Source organism: Nipponia nippon, unplaced genomic scaffold (assembly GCF_047370975.1).
Source record: "Nipponia nippon isolate SJK-2023a ecotype South Korea unplaced genomic scaffold, ASM4737097v1 scaffold_9, whole genome shotgun sequence".
Taxonomy (NCBI): Eukaryota; Metazoa; Chordata; class Aves; order Pelecaniformes; family Threskiornithidae; genus Nipponia; species Nipponia nippon.
The window spans coordinates 15970068-15994460 of record NW_028262413.1 but is presented as its reverse complement, the minus strand read 5'-3'; the positions used below and the strand labels follow the sequence as shown (position 1 = coordinate 15994460).

The following is a 24393-nucleotide window of genomic DNA, read 5'->3' as shown; positions in this document are numbered from 1 at the left end:
TGCTGCACGTAAGTGTGACTGATGCAGCTGCAGCCCTTGTGCCAGCGAACGCTGTTCTCCTCCTCCCCCAGCAGAAAAGCACAGCCCGATGTTGATGCGTTGTAGGGGGATAGGGTTGCGTTGTTTGCATCTTGCAACAAGATAAGATACTGGCAAGTCACTGTAATGGCTTAACTGCAGATTGAGATACGTCAGGAGTAGGCTGAGGATTGTTTCACAAGCTCAGAAATTAATCTTCAGTTGCTTAATTACTCTCAAAGACCATGCTGTACCAGGCACTGCTTTTCCCTGACTGGTAACAGTAACCTTTGTGAAGCACAAGAGTGGTGTTAGGGTCAAAGTCTTGTTTACGGACAAAGAGGACACACATTACATATAAGGAGATCCAAGAATTTAATGTTAGTATAATTGAAATCTTAAGGGTCTAATCAGTATTAGTCCAAATCTAATTGTTACAGAAAAATATCAATAATAATGCTGTTAAAATCATTATACACACACTTCTTAGTTTATAACCTCTTTCTTTGGGTTATGCTCACCCTTCCACTGCTCCTCTGTGTCCTACAGTTGGTGATTTCATTCTGGTCAGGGTGGAGGTGTGAGGGTATTACAGCAGGTTGTCAGCATCTGGAGTCCTTCACTGAATTTAGTGTCCAGGTTGATGGTTTCTTCTTCCTCACCCGAGGATGTACTTGGGTTATTTTTTTATGTGTTTGCAAACACACACTTAGACCTTTCTCTTTATTGGTCTGCAGCTCCATGTGCATCCAAATTTTCTATGTATGGTGCCCTTTCTGTATATCCCATACTGTTTCTTTGTTCCTGTCCCCCCCCCCCCTTTTTCCCTCCCCTCTAAAACAGCTTTCTGCAGCTCCACATCTGCATTTCTTTACCTGACCATTGGTGAGTTTATAGCTGTGAGGTTTCCAGTGCCAAGCCTGTGACCCATCTCTTATCAACCCATGCCTGCGCTCCTCTGTGTTGCATCCTACATCTCCACTTGCTGCAGCCTCTCCTGTTGTGATACAGGCCTGTATTTCATTACGCTACATCAGTACTATGGAGCTATATGTATCTCGTTCCACGTAGAAAAACCTCTTGCTACTGCTATCTATATAGAACTATGGTTGTATCTCACAATGATAAACACAAGTGAAGCAGATTAGCCATAGACACCTGGTCAGTTGGGAAAATCGCTGTCACAGCTAAACTGAATGAAACAAAGCTGCAAGAAAAGTTCTGCTGGTGCAAGCCCCAGTCCTGAGGCATTGCAAACTCGGCATGAGGCCTGCGGCATGTTACTAGCGATGGCAATACTGTGTTATAGGGCTACACAGTGACTGTGGGAGCTCTAAAACTTTCTATTTTTTTGTTTCTGTTAATTATCTGAATACTGCTTATGTTAAGAAAGAAGATAAAGGTTAGCAAGACTTTATATAATATTTACTATTGCTGCAAAGCATAACTGAATCCAGTCCCAGACAATGTGTTATTCCTTGGCTTATCATATGATTTAAACTTCATCTCAGAGGAACAAAAATTCTAGAAGTCTGTTACTACATTTATGCATCTACAAGTGTATGGGTGTTATCTATGATTGTTGTCTCTAATTTTGGAAAGCGGCAGCTATTTCTAGTTTTCTTTTTTTTTCTCTTCCAGAATTCAGTTCTGTGGAGGAGAACAGTAGATGATCTAAGAATTTTAAAGATTCCTTTCAAACCTGTTTTTTGTGACTTCTCTGCTGAGCATGCTTTAACTTGGAAGTTTTTCAATCCAACTTTTTCTTTTCTCTCATTTTCAACTTGTGGTACTTTTCTCTGTGTCTGAGTTCAGAAAGATATTATTTTTCAGATGAGAATTGTAGACATGATTCTTCTGCACGGTTCTTTTTCCAAAGGCCCACAGACACCCTTGGGTCAGGGAGACTTTCCTTCCCCCAGTGCTCTAGCAGCCTGCATCCACAGGGATCAGGGAAGCGCCTTGCTCTTGACAGGTCAGGCCACAAAAATAAGGAAAAGTGCCCTCTGCTAAGGATGTTTATACATCCGGAAATTTAGTGGCACTGTAATTATAGATTTTCATAAATATGTATATTTTAACGTAGTTTGGTGGGGTTTTTTTGAGTCAGAACAGGTCCTTGTGCCTGAGAGACAGTAAGTGAAACACATTAACTTTCCATAATAGGCTTGCTAATATTTGAGCAAGTGTGCGATTTGGTCATTTGGGGATTATGTCCTTACTCTGAATACCTAATCTTATCTCAAGTTACTGGTTTTTACAGGTAACAGTTGTTTTGCTGGTAGGGACTGAAATGGCAGCAAGGCTCAAGAATGCAGTGTTGTAGACTGAGATCCCTTTGCAAGCCTGTAGGTTTCATTGGTTAGATGCAGTGTGGTGAACACCCTTTTCTGCCCAAGCTACTTTGTCTCCCAGAGTAACAGGGAGACACTGTTTATGATACAATTAACTGACACTTTCCAAAGCTTTTGCTACAGTATTATGTATTAGTGAATAATAGTAAATGGTGTAGAGTGGGAAGAATCATTCATTATGATTAAGAGAGCATCAGTAGATACCAGCAGATGCAGAATTAAAGTATTTTCTGACACCACAACATGAAATGGACCAAGACTATAGAAAATATAATGTAGGTGAGCAATCCACTCTGGCTTGAAAGTAGATAGAATGACTTAATTGGCATTGTGCATCTTCAAGTTCCCTGTAATACAGTACTGTGTTTTTCAGCTGACAGTATATGCTATTTGTGGTTACCTCTTTCTCTACAAATGTCTGGTTACTTGGTTACTCAATTACAAAGCTGAAAATTCAAACTTCTGTAGGCAGTGCTGTTAAAACTCAGCTGTACATCTTTTGCTGACATCATTCAGAGTCATGATAAAGCAAGCTGTGGAGACACATATATGCTATAACTGGTAGGAGAGCTACTGGAGCTGTGTAACCAGTATTTTGACGGGTTCATGTCTTCCAGATTAGAATACCATCCAAGATCATCCCCAAATCTCCCTTAGGACAGGAGTCAACTTCAATAAAATGGTGATTTGAGCAATTAGGAAATGTGCTGAACCAACTTTGTCCACGTTATCTTTTAACTCTGGCGACATGACCAAAGTTTAAGATAATACTTTGTCTGCCTGTTGTTCACTGTAGCAACACTGTATATTATAATTGTTGTGCTAATACCAAATTCCATGGCAACTCAAAAACATTGTTTGTCATTTCTAATTGTAGGATTGACTGTGATATGTATGTATCTTATAATAATTTCTGCAAAGTTGTCATGAGTGCTTTCTGAAGCTTCCTGAAACTGTTGTTCTGTGGTAATTCTAACAGTTATTTAGTTGGAAATTAATGTTAAAATAATAAAACTTCATCATTTCCCTTGTAGTAGCCCTTATACCTCCGTTTGCTATTTTTCGAATATAAAAAAGTGGGTGTCGGAGAGGAGAGCTGTCAGAGGTATCACAACATTTCTGCCAGGGCGCTCATAGCAAGTAGGGCTTGTGGCATCGCTGTTTGTGTTTATATGCCTTGTGCAGTTTGCAGCCAGAAATCCTGAATAAAAGAGCTAATCTTATCTCTTGGTCCCACGGTGTGCAGGAATGAAGGAGATTTTACTGGGGACTGTTCAACTATTTTACAAAAGGCCGTGACTTTACTGATGAGAAGTGAAGAGTTGCTGTCCTCAGGCAGCAAACTGGTGCTAGCCAGGAACAGAAATATGGTCCCTGGTAAAACCTTTTCTTTTAACTTGAAGTAATTTCTACTTCCAGTTTAAAAAAAAAAAAAAAATAAGCAGTGCTATGTACATGTCCCACTTTCTGCCAGCATTGAATGTATGCAAGACAGATGAGTCTTACCTGAAGTAAGACAGCCTAAACCAAAGCGGACAAGGAAGCCTGCATTAGCAGCGTTCGGTACTTTGGGTGAAGCCAAGACCTGCTAATGGCAGCAGCAGCCCCTATTGAAAGGCAAGATGCTGAGGTAAGGGAAGCTGGTTTCTGTTTTCCACTCAATCATTAACTTTATTTGTGAACTTGGTTATTTCTGTGTTGCTGTTTGAGATTTTCTTAGATGGGGATGACGTCTTTTATATATGAGAGTGTTTTGGTGATGCTTAAATGTGAGGGGCTTTGGTAGGAAAAGGTACTTGAGGTGGTTTGGTGGAGATGCAGGTCCAGTGGTTACTGGCAGCGCCTCGCTGCCTTTTCCCCTGTGTGCGGGATGGGTGCCCTCTGTCGCCCTGCCGCCCACACAAGGGTGGCACGGTGAAAGCCAAACCCAGCCAGATCTGTTCGTAAGGTGCCCTCGGTTCCCGTGCAGAGCGTTTTCATGGCAGCAACGCTTCAGTCAACAGAGGGAGCTGTGACTTTTCTGAAAATGGGCACAGAAAGAGTTCACTTGATCCATCCTGAAAATGAAGTGGTTGGAGCTACTAAATTGGCCTTCAGAGTCACCGCTCATCGTCCGTGCAACGGTTGAGAGAATTATCTTAACGCAACAATGAAATAAAATATTTCTGGAAAATGCGAGTGATTATGAAAGCAGTTTAATTTAAATAACCCAGAAGAAAAATATTTAAACACATTTCTTGAATCTAATTTTGTTTTCCTAAAGCAACTGATACCCTCTTGTATGCGGAAAACTGTTGGCTGATAGTAACAAAATTAGAATGTATAGGTATCTTTAAAAATACTGTATTTTATTTTGAAATATATATAAAATAAACTGAAAGGGTTGATCCTGAGGCTGTGTATGCTTGAATACATAAAATTTTTATCTTCCAAACTTCCTGCAGTAAGAAAATTTCTCTACTGTTGGTTACTCCAACAGGTCCTTCTGTAAGAGTTTATCAGTAAGACATCTACCTATTCATTTAAATTTATAAAGTATTGATTTGACTTTCATATACATATGTTTCTGCTAACATTATATAATGCTAAAAAATAATTTCAAAAAAACCCTGCTAAAAAATGTGCATTTGATGTATAAGTAAAAAGCTCTAGAAGATCTCAATGAGAGGGATATTAAAAAAAAAAAATCAATTTTTACTGAGAACTTTTAAAAAGAAAAGGGGTTACAAGATACTTTGTACTAAAAATAAATTCTAATTGTGTTTTGTGTTCTCATGAAAGGATATCAGGCAGAGGCACTAGTTCATTAAGTCAAGTTCATTTTAAATGTGAAAATAAAATTTGGTGGCTTTTACTAAAATCTGAATTTTCTCCGTCCTGAATGTGGTAACAAAATAAATAGTTTTTCTTGTTTGGAGAACAGGCTTAGGGTTTGGGAGAGGGACTGTGTAGAAATAAGAGTTGTATATGGTAAGCTGCTGTTTTCATGGAAAGCATCAGTGAATTTCCAACACTGCTGAATTACTTTTTTAGCCTTACCTCCAAGATCATAGTAGTGTCCCCTCTGAAATGGTTCAGACATTATAAACAGGACAGGATTGTCCACTACTGGGGATGTGTGCCCGGCCCCTCACGAGCCTTACAGACCGGGAAGGGTCGAGCTGTGTGTAAAGCATCACGGGCGCTGCAGGCCCCCATCTCTTAAGTGTGTGTGTTAAAGTTGGGCATGTGAGTCCTGACAGGTTGTTCTGCTGAGCATCCTCCGTGGGAGGAAGAGACGTCGCTCTCTTGAGAAGCAGGACAGCGAAGAGGAGTGCGGAGGAAGGACGGGCGGCTGTTTCAGTTGTGGACAACTCTTGCCAGCCAGGGAATGCGAGTGCCTTGCTTTTACTTGGCCGTAGGTTGCGGAGGGCAGGGAATTAGCCCTGGGAAAGCCAGTGGCAAAACTGTCAGTGAAAGTCCTGGCACGGCATCGTACTTGATCAAAACTATTGAGCTGGGGAGATTGCTGTTCTTTTCAAGAAACAGTATTATGATTGGTAAATGGTATGCATGCCTGAGCATGCTTGTTTAACTGATAAAAATTGTAACCAATGCTTTTTTTAAGCAAAAAATCCGGCAATGCACACAAAGACAGAGGTGCTGATGTGTGCAGGAGACTGTTGGGCATTGTATTGCCGTTGGGAAGAGCCAATGTACGGCACAGCCCTGCGCTGCATAAGGCTGATTTGCACAGAGCCTCGTCAGAGCCGTCTGAAAGGATCTGAATGTGCCAACTCCACATACAGAAGCAGCAATTGATCACTTGAGTGTATCAGCATTTGGTCGCTTTAGTGTGTTTTCTCAATCTGACTGAAATCTTTCTGGTTTTATAATTTTTTAAAAATCTCAAATCACTAAATGGTTGTTAGATAAGATTGGCGTGACTGCTTCTTGTAATTAAAAGTCACGTGTTTTCTGCAGACAGCCAGAAGTGTTCATTGCTGACCCGGCCAAGGTCTGGTTTTTACATTCTTACCTAAGTTCCACTTGCGGTGTTTCTATCACAAGAGGAGCAAATCGGGTTTTTGGCCTAACTGTGTAGGGGCGCTGCTCTGAATAGAACAACAGAGGCATTTCGCCGCAGAGGTGGCTACGCTTACAGTGTGCGGATCGATTCACATAAAAGCAATGTGACTGTGAAGTATTAGCTGGCAGCAGTTTCTCTTGTAATCCCGTTGTCTGTGGAATGTGCCATTCATTTGGTTACAAGCCTTGCCCGTGTGGGGACAAGTTCCCAGAGCTGCAGACGTACAAGGGGGTAATTCCGAACCAGTAGCACCGAGTGGAGCCTCCCATTAAGTTAAGGCAGTGCTGCAGTCAGGGTCCCTGCCTTTGTTTCTGCTAGGGTTGATTACACAGCACATGCTGGCTTTTACGCTCCTTTTGGCTGGACTTGTTGGCAAAGCTCTTAATAAGGCCCTAAATTCTACTGCAAGCATTTTGGACTTGTGTAAGCTAGGAGAAGAGAGTACACCCTCTTGCGCAAACCTTAATTGCATGATCTTTGTTTAACACAGAAGTGCTGCCACTAAAAATTTACTGTTACAGCAGTAAGCTACGCAGATGATTGTAACAACCCCCCCCCAATTTATTAAAAAAAAAAAAAAAAAAAAAAAGGGTCAGGGAGAAAATTTTGATTTCTTCAAGAGGACAAGGCTCCTTGAAGTTTTAAAACCATGAAGGCAATACCTTGGGTGGAAATAGATTAAAACTGTGGAAGTCTCATGTGTGGCTATTATGTTGATAAATGACACTGGAGTGTCTGTACACATAGCAGAAATATTAAATATTTCCTGATTTTTTTCCACCCTTCCTTCCCTTTAATTTACACAACATACTGTTTGTTGTTTAGAACCACATTTTATACTGATTTGCATACAGAAAGCTTTCTGTTACTTTACTGCTTTTATTTTTCAACATTTGCTAAATATTCAGATGTAATTGATTGTCTATATACTACGCATTTATGAATACTTATACATCTGTATATATTTTAATGCCATTGCCTCTAGGAATTCTGATGCAGTAAGCTGTTCAGAATATCTCGTCAGAAGTTTGGTATGTCCAAGTCTTTCACATTACTACCTTAGTCTGTGGCTTTAGAAGTGCTATATGTTATAGGCAGCTTTGGAAGTGTTAGCATGATGAGAGATTATTTTGAACGGTTAAAGTGTTTTATGTTCCTGAATAGAGAGAGAAGAATTCACTGATTAATCTGTTACACAGGAATGAGTTGCTGTAGGAAGGCAATACTAGGAATAAAAGAGTTACGGTAGCCCAGCGAAAGGGGACTAAGGAGAAAAGATGCAGAGCCATTCATTAACTATGCAGATCATAAAAATCAGTTTGGAAATGCTGAGTGTGAGGCCTTGGCTACAGAGGCAAAGGAGAATGTTGCTGTCATCAGTTTTGCTAATCTACCAGTTCCATCTCAGCCTGATGTGGATTAAATTTCAGCTAGCTGGCTCCTTTCCCTTATCTGTATCTCCGTCTCGCCCAGACTCTGAGCCATGCGGCCTGATGGGGAAAAGAGATCTGGGTGTCCATGAACGAGCTGAGGCGCTGCGTGTCCAACCTGGAGGAGGTACCAGGTAGTCCCTGGGACTTTTGACACCAAGCCCTGAGGGTGGGAGGGTGATTACCCAGAGCCACCCATATCTACTGGCAGACAGTGTATCTACTGTCAGACGGCGTGGAAACAGGAAAGTTTAGATGCAGCAGATAAAATGGCAGGACGGACCAGCCTTCCCTGGCTGCCCTCGTTCCAGCATTTTGTTCTGACGCTGTCGTGGAGGGAGTTTGTCTCCCACGCTGCGTTACTGACTGACTGCACTTCCTTCACAAGCCATCCAACCGGTAATTGGGTTCCCAAGTGAAACAGAGAAATCCTAGGTGTATCTTTGAACACACAAAAAAAGACCAGGAGATGATGGAGAGAGCTCTTTGGAGAAGCTATTTTCAGCCCCGGGAGGATGTTGTCACGGGAATGCTGACAAGCCTGGTGGTCTCAACAGCCGTGTGTGGCAGCTTTCCAGACATGGAGACTGTTCAAGATGGTATAGATTTCCTGCAGCAGGAATTGAATGGTGTGCACAAGGCTTCTGAATATAGTCAAACTGCAGAACAAGAAGTACTGACCCAGTTCAGAGAGGAGAATGATGCAGCTGCTAGATGCAGAATCCCCTGAGCATCTGGTATGTGTTCTGCCAGCACGAGGAGGTTTTTCTAGTGTCTCAGTCCCATTGGTTTCCTTTGCCGTCAGCTCTATGTGGTCATTATAAAATTGAGGCCTGGTAATTGGGTAATGTACTGTCTATGTATTTCCAAGAAAAGTGAGCATTTTGAATAGGAGTCCAAGTTCTGGCAGGGAACACTTCCTCTGTACAGAACACATTTCTGCATTTTGAAACCTCTGAGTTACCACTGACAGCGCAGAATGCTACCAAATAATGCTCTCATGTCACAGCTGGGGTTTTCAGTGCTGAAGCATGCATCTATAGATGTTACTTTCGGATGACAGTTATAAAATAAACACCTCTGTTTAATCTTTTTCTAACTTTCCCATCAAGTTCTATTTAGAGAACCACACTGACCCTTCTCATAACCCTTCATGGCCCAACCACAAATGTCTCCTCTATCTCTAGCCTCCAAGTCATTTGATGACTTTAAAAATAGGCTAAAAACATTTTTCCTTAACAAAGCAAATATTCTGGCCGAAGTCACCTTCATTTTTCTACAAGACTATGCAACCATGCGTGGCAATGAAGTGTACTTTCCCAGTACATACCATAGAGAGTAATTTTGTGTGGAGTCAGTGCACAACTGACTTCTAACAGCCGGGTGTATTGCCATAGCATGCCATGGGATCCAGGTCCCTTGATGTGTCGTAGCTGGAGCATGCCATGGGATCCTTTTGGCCATTGTGCCAGGGCTTCCTTCCCATTGAAACGAAGGTCTGAGGAGAGTGCTGGTGGGCAGTGGAGAGCTGGATAATCCAGCCTTGCCCTGATATGGGGTCAAAACTCAGCTGGGACGTGCTCTGGCCCTAGGAGCTGGGAGCCGTTCCTGATTCCAGTAGTTTTGCTAGTAGAGTTATTTAGAAAATATTTTCCTGTATAGTTAAGTCCATGTACTGAAGGGGTCAATGCTATAGACATTTAAATGTAATGCAAAAAGGAGCCCTCCGTTTTGGATTCATGTTGCAATTCTATGTCTGTGTTTGAGTTGTATTGTAAAAATTGTACATGATGTATGAGTTCTCAGAATGAATGCTGATGTTGTAGACAAACATTATTCAAGTATGTGGGCCCCTAGTCATTTAATAGTGGATGGATAAAGCAGCAGAAAGGAAACAAAAGCATGTAGTTCTGGAGGTGTTCGGCATCAAACCAGACATTTCCTGACTTCAGCAGCTGTTTTGAAGCAGCTGGAACCTACTTTGCAGTGTAGGGTACATCTTCAATCTTGAGTTTGACATACGTTTAAGTTCAGGTCTTGCCCGTTTGCCTTCTCTGTCAGCCCAAACATCTACTGAGAGTTAAGTACGTGGCACTGCTCGGGATGTTGTGTTCTGCTTTCACTCAGATGAGCAATCTCCCTATCTTGTTGTGAGCATACAGGTCAAGTCACTTGTCTGGTGGTAGTCATCCAGTGCCTTTCTGTAGTTTTCCACTATATGCCCAGAAAACTTCCAGTGCTTTTGTGTGAAAGAAACTACAGTGGATCTGTTCGCTGCAGCGTATGATGCCGAGATAGATGCCATCAGGTCCTAGCTGCACATGGCACATGTGATACCCTAGTCAAATGTGTGTGCATTTGCATCACAGGTACTCAGGCTCCGGTTAGACTAAGTCTGTATCATGCAGACTGAGTCTGCAACAGTGATGCAGTTGTGAATTCTTCTCAGATTTTATTATTTTCTTGCAATATCAAATCCTTTTAAATTTCCTGCTGCTTTAAACTTTCAGGATGTGCCCAACATGTGGAAGGAAACACAGCAAATCACTGCCTGATGCATTGATTTTATTTGACTTTTTAAGGCTAAAAATATCCACATGTTCATTAAAGTAACTTTCTTGTGGCTGAGCGTGAAAACATACTGGTTCGCATTGGTCTGCAAAATATGGATTATGGATGTAGTCAGGACAGAGAAATACTGCAATTACAAGTTAGCACTACATTGACAGAGCATTCAGCTGGTGTTCTGGTGGTGGTGCAGAATGCGCTTTGTGGGTTAGGTAGTAAAGTCAGTTGTGAGTACTTCTGCCATCCCAAGCAGACTTTTTGATCTAATTCCATGTTCTTTCTGAGTTGCATAATGACAGCCTATTTAAGGTTTAAGTTTTACTAGTAAATCAGGCTGTGTAGTTGGCGCTGAATAACTGCTGTTGTAGATGGTTGGAGCAAATAAGCTGAATGCTGTTTGAACAGTAAGCTTTTGTTTAATTAGACTCAGAATATGAAATCTTTCATGGAGGGTGGTTAGCTTAATCTCTGCCATCCAACAACATCATCCGTACTGGTGACATGTAGTCTTTGGAGGTCCCAAGTCAACATATAAACAAGGAGGAGTAATTTATGTGGTTTTAGAACTGTGACACAGAAAAAAGAATGTAGAAGAAATCAAACAGAGGATAAGTTTTGATATTCGTATGAACAAATTCCTATGTTTTCTGTAGTGAAAAATACTTGTCTGCATATTACAGGCAAAGCATGCCTATACCTTTGTCTCCAACATGAAAGGAATTTCTGAATAGCATTTTAGATTCACTGAGGTGTGGTTTCTTTTTCATTTCATTTTGAATCATTGCTTTTGAAAAACTGGAATTGAAGTCTTTATCTGTCATGTTAAAATGTCAGTCTAGTACTGAAGCAACTCCACAGTGTCTATGGCCAACGTTGAGAGTACTGGGCAAAAAGGAAGGCACAATGTTTTTTTGCACCCTCTAGAAAAGTCTGGCTTCTATCGGTCGTTCAGACAATGCATTTTTTAGGCTTTTTGTCGATAAGGACTGTCAAACAGTACAAAACCAAAAGACTGTAAGGAAGCATGCATTGTTCCTCTCATCTGTGTAGAGGAGACAGTGTGCCACATTGCAGCAGCAGACTGGTGGCACTGAAAATAAAGCACCCGTGCTTTGCCTTTGAACAGAGGAAGGGCTGTATCAGCTGCTGAGGTGCGGTAGTGCTCAGTGTCCCTTTGTACTAGAAGGCACCAGCAGTGTGAATGAGAAGAACTAGCTGTTAGAAAGGTGATCGTGCTGCTTAGAAATGTCATTTTTTTCCTGCAGCATCCAGGACTATACCCATATTCACCATTTAACAACCCCAGCGCAACTTTTTATCCATTTGTCTTCCATGCCAGGCAGAACTCAGCTGACAGGGTATTCACCAGACGTGAATCACCTTAGCCGTGAAACTCAAACTTACTATTGAACCCTGCGTGTAAAGATAAACAGGGACTGAGAGCCATGAAGATCATCTGCTTGCAGAACAAATACACCTGCAAGTCAGTCACTGAATTCTGTTAGTATGAACAAAAATCTAACACAAAGAGAAGTGCTATAGGAGTTGCACCTAGTATTTATGAAACCTGCCTGCCAACTTGAGCCTTTTGCATGGCATGTGATCATTTTTACAAAAGTTTTTTATCTTCTCACATGGTGACTGAACAGAAGACTAACCTTGCTCTCGAACCTTGGTTGTGTGCGTTACAGCAGGATACACCCTTTTCCACACAGGAGGCTGAAAAATGTATTCTGGGAGGCAGATTTTACGGAAGGGTGCTTCGGGATAGGATCTGGTGGTCTAAACCCCAAACCCTTTTCTAGTATACTACTTTAACAGAGACACCAAGTCTGGAAACTCAGTAGGTCTTTGCTTAAGTCCTATGCTATTAAACTACGTAGGGGTGCGTGTAACCATCTCAGGTAGCCTCACGACCTCATTTCTATTGCTCGTATCTTTTCTATCGCTGGCTGCGTGGTTGTGTCATCTGTCATGTTTAAGTGACAGTCCGTTCATGTCAGTGAATGCCTAGCTTAACCTGTTGGCAGTGTCTGCAATGATTGCAGTCATTCCAACAATGAACTACATGCCCATACCTTGTGAAGTAGATCTTTCCAGCACAGGCCATGGAGCTGAATTCAGGCCTTCCCCTGAATTTGCCCATTTTTCCATCTGTAAAATGGGGCTAGTAGGGGCGTTTGAGAATTATGGAGCTGAAAGTGACATTTTACTGGAATTCTCAAACAGCTGGCATTTGCAGAGTTTCATGAATTCAGGGTGATGCTTTGAAACCAGCCTCCCCACTTCTTTCAGAGTTGTAGAAAATCTCCATCAATTTTCAGGTGTCTGACTCTCTGGATTGCACCTAAATCCAGATATAACACACGTGTAACTGCTTGTATGCCATTTTTTTATTTTGTGTATTAGGAGGAATGGAGGATGCAGGATATGTCTTTAAACTTCTTAAATTTATTTATTCATTTATTGTATATAAAAAGAAGTAGGAAAGCATTCGTGTTGGCTTTTGTTCCATAGAATTTTATATCCCTTCAAAGTATCATGGTTTTTTGTTCAAATGTACTTGATGTTTTCATTTTAAGTGTTGCCATACTGCTTTGGTGGATCGTGGTGGGAAAGCTCCTGCCATGAGTGCATCCCAGAAAGGCCCGAGGTGAGGTGAGAACTCTGTATGGGAGGGTCATGAGGGATATTTTGACATCCAGAGCAGGAGCATGCAGTGGTTTTAAGTTGGAGGAATAGGAAGAAATGAGAGCAAAATCACAGGCAGGAGGCAATTACTAAAGGGCTTGGAAATAAAATGCTAAGATAGTTGAAGATGAAAATGCTGAGACAGGATGACAGGAGAAATTGAGTTATTTCCAGATATTTCAAGCTCCTCATTGTGTTTGGGGTTTTCGGTTTCCCTCCTCCTTTTATGAACATCCAGGCAGATGCCTGAGCCAATTCATTGAGATCTGGACCTCTGAATGGCACCAACTGGAAATGCACGTCCTTGCTGCTGGTTTCTTGAAACCCCTTAGAGCGTTGCTGCAGATATTGTAGCGAACTAATGGAGTCCTGTGATCCCCTTTTCTGCATGAAGATAGTACCGTGTCCATCACTCACAAATACAGTAAGGGGAGAAAGAGCAATTTAAGGATTCAAAAGCCACTCTGATCAAGACATTTGAAGAAATTAAAGTGTACCTATTTCACCATGGATCTTTATTGCATATTTGTGGTGGGAAGAGAGAAATATTTTCTCGAAGTTATTTTCTAGTGATTGCAACAGGGTGTTCTGTGCCGATTCCCATAGAAGAACTAAACCTCACCTGCGAAGGCAGCTAGAGAGCTGCAGCGGAGCCTGGCCCAGCCACTGACATCTTCCTTTGAATCTTTTTTGGCGCACAGCATCGGTGCTGCCTCGGAGTTGCGGCTCGTTTCTGCCGCGCCCTGTGCCAGCAGCCTTGGGTGGGTTGGAGCCACCTTGTCCCGCACGCTGTCCAGGCACCGGTACCGGGTGGTGTTCCCGTTACCAGCCCGCCCAGGGCGCTGCTGCCGTGGGGCAGGGGAGCGGTGACAAGCGGCGGCTGCCGGGAGGGCCCTGCCCTTCAGCGCCGAGCCGGGGGCCGGGGCCGGGTGCGGGGCACGGCTGCCCGCGGGGCGGCAGCGGGGGGTGGCGAGCGGAGCCCTTCTGTCCCGAAGAGGGAACGGCCGCTGGTGGAAAAAGCATCCAGGCTGGAGTAACCCTTCCCTGGGGCTACCGGGTCCTTCCTCCGGGCGCCGGCAGGGCCGCGCCCCGGCCGCCTTGCCGGCGAGCTGCGGAGGCGCGGCCGTGCTTCCCGAGCCCGCTCCTCCGCCGGGGCCGGCTCCGCCGCTCGCTCCCCCGGCCGCGGCCCCGTGCCGGCACGGGCGGGCCTGCCTGGGGAGCGGCGGGCAGGGCGGGCGCGGTGTCCCGGGGACGCCGGGGCGCCGGGCCGTGCTCGGCCGGTACCTGCCCGCAGCCCGGCCGCGCCGAGCGAGGGCCCGCGTCTGCTGCGCGGGGCGCGGCTCCGGCCCGCGGGGGCGGGGGCAGCGTTCGACCGACCCCCGCGGGGACGGGCCTTCCCGGCTGCCGCTCCGGGGGCTGCGGGGCCGGGCTGGGGGCGGGGGGGGCGCCGGTGCCCGCCCCCCGCAGCGGCAGCGGGGAGCGCCCCGCCCGCCCGCGCCCCCCTCGCCCTGCCTCTGCCCCCCCCTCCCCTCCTCCCCCCCCGGGCGCCCCTGGGCAAGGAAGAGTCTCAAGTTTTAGGGCGGGAGGGCCCCCGGCGGTGCCTGCCGGCGGCCCGAGGATGCGCTGCCTCAGCTGATTGCAGCCGGCTGCCGGCCTGCTCCCTCCATGCCCCGCTGCGGACCGCTTTGTCCGAGGACGGAGGCAGACCATGGTCCAGCGCTTCAGCCTCAGGAGGCAGCTCTCGAAGGTGGGTCACGTCTGCAGCCGCGCCGGCCGCCGCCTCGCTGGATACCGGCAAAACCTCGGCTCGCCCGAGGTGGGCGAGTCCGTGGGGAGGAGGCAGCTCCGTCTTTTGTTCTTGCCTCTTGGAGACACAAAGGGGTTCTGTTTGTTGTTGGGTTTTTTGGTGTTTTAAGGCAGAATGTCTGTTAGTAGGTACAGGTTTTGTTCCTCTAACGCTGCAATTACCGTGTAGGTTTTTGGGGAGGCTGCGGCTTCCTTACTCGGTTTAATCTCAGGACTGAAAGAAGAGGGTGTATGAAAAGGGGGAACAGAACCAACAGTTGTGCCGGTATGTGGGTGTACAAGATAGTTACGGTTACTTAAACATGTGCTTTATACCGGCTAGAATGTCTTTAGTAGTCGGGAATATGAATTGTCCCAGCGACACACCTGCAAAAACAGGAGGAAAGCTTGCCCTCCTCTCTTTGAAGTGCTCAGCAGCACTTGCTGTTAATACAGTATTTAAGAACAAAGGAGTTGCTGTGAACAGGTTTTGCTGTTTGATAATTGCAAGTGTTCCAATTCATTTCACGAAGCTGCTTTAGAGGAGAGAATAGTTAGTCCATGCAGTCTTGCAGTTTTGTCACTGATTCAATCCAATGCATGTAGTTTGAAAAACATCTGGAAAAAATCAATCCATGAATAAAAGCGAGGCTGTGTAGCGCACTACAGGTAAGGACACTTCTAGGGAGCTGCCAGCGCAGCCCTGTTCTTGCATCTAACCATGCCCCTTGAGCAGACTTGGCTCTGGACATAGGAATTACAGTACTAATTGGGTACTTAAACGGCAAGCTGAATTTTCACTTTACATTTAAGCTTCTCCCCCCACCCCTGGCCCCGTGCATGTGTGTTTGTAAAGGTTTTAAAATGCATTCATCAAAATTTTAAAATGCTGTTATCAGCATTTAAATATAGGTCAGAATTAACATCCTGCAGACTGTCTTGGGAAAAGCTATGGCTTTGCAATAAGTTAGTAATTTTTTTAGTATCTCCTCATCTTAAAGAAAGTGATGTGGCCATTTCAAGGGGGTGTGAACGAGTGAAACTTGCAGGTTTTAACAGTTTACCTTGTTCTTTGTCAAGAGCTGTGCCTGCAAGCAGTAGACATCTCTGCAGGCACTACAGAGTTTAATCATCCCCTCAAAAGAGACTTGATCTAGTTAGTAATGAACTTCGTATCTAAGCTCTGTTTATATGGGGCAGCCAAAATAGCTTTAAGTGAACTCCTTTGGATAACTCCATTTTAATGCTTGTTTATCAAGGCGGGCAGGGTGATTTGGAAAAATGTTTACACTGATTTTTTTTTACTATAGAACTGTTTCCAACTTGTTTTTCTAGCGCTCTCTCAATTTTTTTTGTTGTCTGACACAATTGTGTCTTGCACTGAATTAGCTCTGATTGTGTCAAGCCTACTTGAAACAATTGTCTAGCCTTGACAGCTTCCTAACTTCTTTGTTTCAATTGTAAAAGATGCACAACTTTTACAGTATGATGAACTGAAGGAAAAAAATGAGAGCTTGGTCTGTATTTACCAAAATAAAAAGTGTAGTTGTATGAAGGAACTATCAAAACAGATTGTGGTTACCTAGGTTTGGATGTAGGATGAGAACTTCATCTCCCTGTCTCCTCGCTGCTCTTTAGAATGGGATTGGGAAGTCCCTTTGTGTTTGAGTCTTTGGGGGGCGGAGGTGAAGGGGTAGCAAATGGTGTTATAAAGCACTCCGTCATCTACTGGAGGGAAACTATAGAAAAGACACAGAATTTTGCTAATATATTTATCAGCCAAAACGTAACGACTGCCAGACTATATAAGATAAAGCAGTACTTTGTTAATATTTCTTGTGGAAAAATCTTGATTCTTCCATGGTTGCTGACTTAGACTTCAAAGTTGGCAAATGTCTATGTAGGACCCGGAGCACTTGCTCCCAGGATGTATTCGCTTCGTGGGTGAAATAGGACATTATTCAATGGTGTGCTTGTGTTATGCAGCTGCAAGGTCAAAATTCCAGTTTCTAACCATATTTAATGGTGGAGGCTTCAAATAGAATGTGACTGTGCAGATTTGAGAGCTAGAAGCTGAAAAATGCTGCCACCAGTGCATCTAAAATGTGGGCAAAGAAAATGTAGGACTTCACGCAGGAAGGGAAAAATATGGCTTCTTGATACAGGGTTTAGCATCAAATAGCTGGTTTCCCTTTCCAACATGGCTATTTGCACGGCATGGCTTTGATCAAGTCCTTTAAGCTCTCCCGGTCTCTGTCTTCCTTCTATGAATGGGGTTAATGCCTTTCTCTTATTTATATAATGGCTGTCAAATTTTGAAATACTGTTCTGGGGAGAGCTGTATAAGCACTTAACTGTATACTAACTTATGAAATGTTTACATTTGATAACCCATTTGTATCAGGAATTTGAGAAAGTTTTACACAGACTTATCTTCAAGTGTTACTACTTATTTCACATATACTACCAAATCACTATTTAGTATTTGTGGGTTACCGCTTGGATTCTGTGTTTCTGTATTAGTTTGCCAACTTAAATGTCTGTAGCTGTTAAAAATGTGAGTCATAAATTATTGCACCTTTAGTGTTAAGACTTAAAGGCAAAATATTTGATGGCTTTTGGATTGGTTGAACAAATGTCTTCCCCAGGCCAAACTCGGATTGTTCACTTTGTTCACTATCCCTCCCCCCTTTTTTTCCCCTTCCTCCCTAAGTATCCAAAGTGTTTTCCAAGTATTTTGGTTCAAACTATTCTCCGTCTTGTACTGTTTGGAAATCCTTGGAGGGCCTGCAATTACTGTCACCCAAGACCTCAAGAAGTGCTGTTGCTGCTGTGTTATGTTTAGTTGGGGAATTCCCTCACTCTTGGAGTGATAGTACAAAACTGTATCCAGCTTTTACTCGGCTTGACTTTGTCCAGATGTTTTAGCTGGGTTTATGAAAGGAAAATAATGGAGATAAATTGAACTGTATTTGAAGAAGCTTTTCTAAGTTAAAATGTATAACCTTTTTTTTTAAAGGTTCTGCTCTCCCAGAAGAGATTCAGGTGAGCCAAATAGTGTTCTCATATGGCTGAAGTTTTGACTAGAAGAGGCCAGATTCAATTTAAAGAGAGAAAAGGCCAAAAAAATATATTTTTGTGAACTGCGATGATACTCAGTTCATTTAACCAGCACATTAAATGTTAAAAATTTTGGACTAGGCTATTTTGCTCTTAAGTACTACGTGGGTTTAGTAGCATCTGAACTGTCTCTGTGTTGTCACTGATGTGGATTGAGTTTATTTATGGGAGAGGAACTTCAGTGGATTATGCTGAAATAGCCTTGGAATACTTTTATTGAGCTACAAGAAATTCCTGCTAGCCTGTCTAAAGGTTATAGTGGGTGAACGTGCTATTGTGCTGACAGCAGTCTGCGCTCCTCCTTGTCACTGACATAGGTAAAGTTTCTTCCACCAGTGCCTCCTCAGCTTCCTCTGGGTCACGTTTCTCTTGCATCACATTTCATCTCAGGCAGATATGACCGAGCACTTGATGTCATACCCCAAGTGATTTGCTTTTCTTCAGCTCTGTTTGTTACCCACTGTTGATGGATCATTTCCTTTATTCTTTACGCTACTGACCTTGTCTTTTTGTGGATATAGGGTCATCAATGGGAGTCTCTATCGACAGGTAGAAATTCTTTGGTAAAGATGAATGTAGCGTAAAAGAACGTTTTTAGCAAGCTAAATTTACAATGAACAGGTATGGCCAATATATAATATTAAAGCAACTAACCCCTTAAGACTGTGTCCCTTAAACTGTCACCTAAAGACATTCCTGTGCAGAATCATGATGCTTGGGATTCATGAACTATTTGTCTTGGAACACAAAAGGTAAATAACAGTCTTTGCTAAGTTCTGTGAATTTCCAGAGTATATTGCTTGAATTGTTCATGGCTGTATCCTTCTTTTTTGTGTCTGCCTCTGCCTTGAGGAGAGAAAGTCCCTAAATAAGCTTGTAATGCGAAATAAAATTACTCTGTCCTTTCTCAAGTCAGTAAAACAGTTATGCAGGAAGTTAAAAGTAGAGTGACTTGATACTGCTGAGCTCCGGGGCCAGTTGTTGTGTGGCTGTTTCCTGTCTATTAGTGTTCTACATGGAAAAAATACATTTATTGATAAGATCCGCTATTGGAGGTGCTCAGCTCTTAATAATTTTCTCATATCTGGAGTAAGCTCATTTTTACAGCAGTATGTTTTATTGGTAAACCCTTGCCAAATGTCAAGAAACAGCAGGCTGTGCTAAACAGTATACCGGGGCAGAGCTCTCCTAATATTCAGTATTCAAAGGAAAATTTATGTTTAACAAAGATATGGTGCTGATTCCACTTTAATAGCTAAAATGGTCAAAAGGTGGATGCTGTTTGGCCTACTTGATTTTTATGATACATAGCATCAAAAATCCTGTCTGTGTTCAGAGTGCATCTCTTTCACTATTAAAATATATAAAATAATAGCTCTCATTGAGTTCTCAGTAAAACTCGTCATAGAGGTGATACCTAATGTAGCTTGGCTACAGTGGGGGAGAGTGAGAAGTAAGAGGAGAGTTAGGGAATCTGATGCATTTCAACTCTGTTCTCATGTTTAATAGACCGGCAAACAGTTTTCCTGTGGCTCTTCAAATTCTGCACTGCTCGCGGAATTGACGTAACGTCATTGTACCCACGGCTGAGCAAAGCTGGCTGGCTGGTTCAATCTAATGGGACCTTCAGGGGGTAGAAGGACGCATAAGTTACCACATCAGTTGCTCAATGGTGGGTTACCTTTAGGTTACCTTTTTCTCATGGTAGATGTGATGCAGCTTGAAGCAACTTGTTGTTTGGGGGAACTGATAGGAGGTCGCTTACCTTTACAGCAGACTTTCTGGTATGCTGCAAGTCTGTCCCTGGCATACCTCACCATAACTCATGTATGTGCACTGCCTCGGGTCAAGTAGGGGATTAGCTTATCACTGTCAGTGCAAGGGCAGTTATTCAGAAATTTCCTGTTGCTCCTAATGGAGAGGCAGGCTTGCTTGCGTTGGTTCTGAGTGCCCTGTTGTAGACAAGCCAACTGGAGCATCTCAGTGTATTACTCTTATTATTTAGTTTTGAATCTGTTCCTGCATGGATACTTTGTAAGGTTTACTGGGCAAAGGTCTTGTCTAAACAAAGCTGAGAGGTGATGGGATGCAAACAGGTCTCCAAAAATTGCTGGCCATGCTGGTGTTGAATGAGTACTGGCAGTGATTAGAAGTATCATGAACTTTTCTAGGCAAGATGGATCCCTCAAGAAGGGAATGAGCTTCCACTGCACCATCTTGCTCGTAGGAACGTGTGGGAAAATGTTGCAGAGCTATCCCCTTCATCTTACAAAAGGAAAATGAGCTTCTGGCACTCTGTTTTAAGAAGTAGGAGTAACACATTTCATGAGGAGTTTGTCCTGTCTCAGTTTAACAGCTTCATGAATGCCACGACAGTGCAGAAGTAAAATAGAGTTGAAGCATCTTCCCACATCGGTAATTAACAGAGTACATGAGCCTGCACCTGCAGAGGTATTAGAGGTAGGACTAGGGACTTTTCTTTATGAAAAAATGTTACTGATAATCCAAAGAATTACCTGTGTACATGCCAGCTGGGGGTCTTGTGAATTGCATGTGATGGCTTATTACCAAATAGACTTAGGATGTTAAAGGATGTAAACACAGACTACAGATGGAATGCAGCTTACGTAAATGCATCTCTCCTTTTAATAATGAAATTCCACAGCGCGAGGCATTGTACTTTATAATAGGTGCTTACATGGGGCTGGATAGCAATAACAATTGGAATTTCCTACCAGCAGTGATCAAAGGAAGCATTACAAGTGTTGGCATCTTAACTCTGAATTAGTTACCTTTAGGGGTCCTTTGTAGAGATTTTGGCTATCAGAAAGGATAGAACAAATTTTACGCTGGAGGAAGGCCTCAGAAGAGTAGGGGAAATGAAATAACAGGAGTTAGTTTTCAATGTTCACATGACGTCTAGTTTGGGACTCCTTGTCTTGACAAAGGATGTGACAACGATCTCTAAAATAATTCTTATCAGAGATAAATTATAAACACTTGTGTTTGGTGAGCAGAGAAATGGATGGTAGGGGATTCATTCAGAGGATTTTGGTTGTTCAAAGATGGGATTTGCCTGTTCTCTTGGTCAGATCTGCTCAGTTTTCCCAAAGGCATCCCTCGGAGGCGGCTGTGTCTGCTGTAAAGTGAGTTGAGTGTTGCAGTCCTGTTCCTACCAGACTGTAACTGCATCATAACACACTTCCATGATGGGCACGTGAGCACCTGACTTGAATAATAAAAGTTCTAGAGTGTCTTTTCACACCATGAATTTCATATTTGGGATTATATTTAAGATAAATTGACAGGTAGTAGGGCACCTCCATGACTTATCTCTCCATTAAACTGACTTCTGCCTTTGGGGCTGTTACTCCAGCTTCCCTCAAGGTAAACACAGTCTTTTTTTCAAGAAGAGAAAGATGCTCAGCACAGTGTGGTTTTGACTGTAGACTTCCCCCCCCCGCCTTGCCTTGCCATCGGGTGCCTGGGTGCCTGGTGCCGTAGGGTTATAAAAAGCCCACAGTTGCACGGGCCATTTCCCACCCCTGCCCGTACCCTGCTGTCGGTAGGGCTGGTGCCCCCCGCTTGTTGGTGCAGCTCGGCTTTGCTCCCCCCAGGCTCTGGCGGTGGGTGCTGCTCTGGGAGCTGCTGCTGGGGCACGGGCAACAGCAGCTCCAGCCTGGGCAGCTGAGGAATGGGGATGTGCCAGCCCGCGGCACGGCCAGCATGGTCGAGCTCTGTGCCACCGGCCTGTCTGCACCAGGCGTGACCTGCACGGCAGGGCCTGCAGCGGGTGTGCACAGAAATTGCCAATGGTCAGGTCGGTGCAAGAAAATACATTGATGCTGGCAGTCCTAAGTGGGTTAGCAGCTGAGACATTTCCAGGGATAAATGGTCAAAAGCTTTCATAGCTCAGAGTAAATGATAGAGCAGAGCTTCCATTTGGTTTGACAATCCAAAGGGAGTCCAGAATGCCAAGGGAACCCCTCTCCAAGCCCACAAAATGCTGGTGTTAGGAAGCGGGGGATGTTTCTTTGTTCCAAGTGCCTGCTGAGCTGCGGATGGTATGGTGGCACTCGGCGGTCTGAGAATGCAGCAATGTTGCTGCGGGTCTGGCGGGCTCAATAAATCTCTGTTGTAGCATCTATCTCCATCAGAGTTTGGCTAAAAAATGAAATTCTTCTCCACAGCAGCCTCTCCGTCTCTTCGCAGGCCCCTTACTGAATAAAGCATACGTGGGAAAAGCACACAGATGACACAGCGGGCAGGCTGCGCGCGGGGCTGAACCGCAGCGCTGCCCCACGTGCGACCACGGCGCGTGCTCCTCTGCGGCCTCCCCGGGCCGGGCCGGTCCTTGACAAGTGTCCGCGCTTCTGTGGGGGGTGGTTTGTGGTGTTTTAAAATTTGGTTTGCTGGAATACTAAGGGATGACAGAACAGACTTTTTCCCTGACTACTGAAACCGCTGTAGCTGTCACTCTTATCCCCTTGGCCCTCTGGGGTTCGTAAGAACACAGAAGACCTTCTTTTTTCCATTAGCTGTAGTTACTGGACGACTTGTTATTTCATGTAAAAGTTCACAGCCTTACAGTGTGTTAGCTCTTTCATTAAAGAGGACAAGCATGTTCCACAGCAGTTACAAATTAGCAGAACCTTGCAAGTGGAGTTTCTTGGCTGCTTTTTGTTTATTATTTTTAAATGTAGTTTCATATCTTTTGTGCTTTAGAAACTGCTTGTTTTTTCAACACCTGATTTAGATGTTACAATAAGTAAAATATTAATCCCAGTGCTGCATGCTTGCAGGTCAGCCTTGCTTGTGTTTGGATTGATTGTTTCTGTCCCATCCTTAAACAGATCTTCCAGGTTCTAAAACCAGTCTCCCTGCAAAATTCACGACAAGAGGAAATTGGGGCCAATCCCATCGAATAACTTAGTCCATACTGATGTTAAGTAAATTTTAAATCAATGGAAGTTTTTGTTGGTATACAATAAATGAAGTTGGTCGTGCAGTTCAGGCTACTCACTCCAGAGGTGATTTGTCTGAATAGCCCATCTTTTGAAGACAGAAATTAATTACTTTGAAAACGTAGTCTAAGTTCCAGGACATTTTGATAGACATTGACAGGAAAACTAAAGGAGCAAGATTTGGTTTTGGGTTTTGTTTTGTTTTTTTTTAACTTAAGATGCAATTTGGATACCACTGAGATCAACTGGTATTTGAACCGGGAATTCAGCTTAGAAAACATTCCCTTCTTGAGTTGTGAGCTTTGAGACTATTTAAAATGGACAGGAAAAATTGCTAAGGATATGAAAGAAGGTTCAAATCCTTCGAAGAATTGCATTGAACATTTTAGTATGCATTAAAAAAGAAAGTTGTATTTAGATTTGAAATCAGAGTAATGAAATGTTTTAGCAACACACTACAAGTGCTATCATTTGACTTTTTCGATAGGGCATTCGAAGGGCACATACTTAGCAAGAATGGAGTCCAAGTTCACAAGAATGCAAACTGTAAAGTTTTACTACAAGGGTTTTATTTGTGTTTTTTTTTTTTTTTCCTTGAGTGCTGTTGGTAAACACTCAGCTGCAGAAAAATATTTTCTCCATGTTATCTGCATACATCACACCTCATACTTAACTCTCAGAAGCCTGAGCACTGATGTCACATTTGAAAAATCCATAACTAGTAAAAGTTTCAATTCTAGAGTCACTAACTACTCCCAAAGAAAATGAAGTGTGAAGGAGTGCTTAAATTAGCATGGGATAGCCTTTATGTAGGCACATTTCTTTGCTTGCTCAAGCATGTCTGCCTTGGGGTGCGCCGAAACCCACTGCCTACACCATCGATGTGGAAGGACCCAGGATCCTGTTGGTGGTGAACAAAAGCTTACAGGGGAAAGAAATCTTTCTGTGGTCAGAAATAAATTATTTCAGCCTGATGACGTTGGCAACAGGACAATAGGAGCCGAGGAAATGAAGAGCTTCAAGTTGGTGTGGAGGAGGTGTTTCACTGGAGGCTGGATTGTGAAGCATGTGAAATATTAGTGCAAAACTGTTGCCCACAGGTCTTCAGTATTTGGGACTACTGTTTTGTAATGGGGCTAAAGTTTCTAACAATTTTCTCTATTTAAATAAGCATGGAGTTGGTGTGTGTTCATTCTTTCAGTGAAATGTAGGTTGCCTTTCTCTTTATGCTAAAGACACACACACCACCACCCACCCCACCCCCCAAAAAAAAGGAGAGGCATTCCTCTCCTTTTTATGCACAAAGCATTAATTTCAGTAGGAGTTGGGCATATCTTGGGATCAGGCCCATTAATCTCAAAAATAATAGTGTATCGCAGAGGCGTGGAGACTGA

At 43.5% G+C, this 24393-nt stretch overlaps 1 protein-coding gene across 7 annotated transcripts in view; it reads left to right on the top strand.

Moving 5' to 3' along the window:
* Positions 1-24393, top strand: part of TMCC1 (transmembrane and coiled-coil domain family 1) — a 211400-nt gene that overhangs the window by 124949 nt on the left and 62058 nt on the right. Inside the window, exon 1 of one of the 7 annotated variants that reach the window (XM_087745343.1) lies at positions 14728-14877. The exons of the other annotated variants lie outside the window; for them this stretch is intronic. Coding sequence (XP_087601469.1) covers positions 14839-14877 — 39 coding nt within the window. The 5' untranslated portion in view covers positions 14728-14838. Of the gene's footprint in view, positions 1-14727; positions 14878-24393 lie in introns of those variants that run through there. 7 annotated transcript variants of the gene reach the window in all.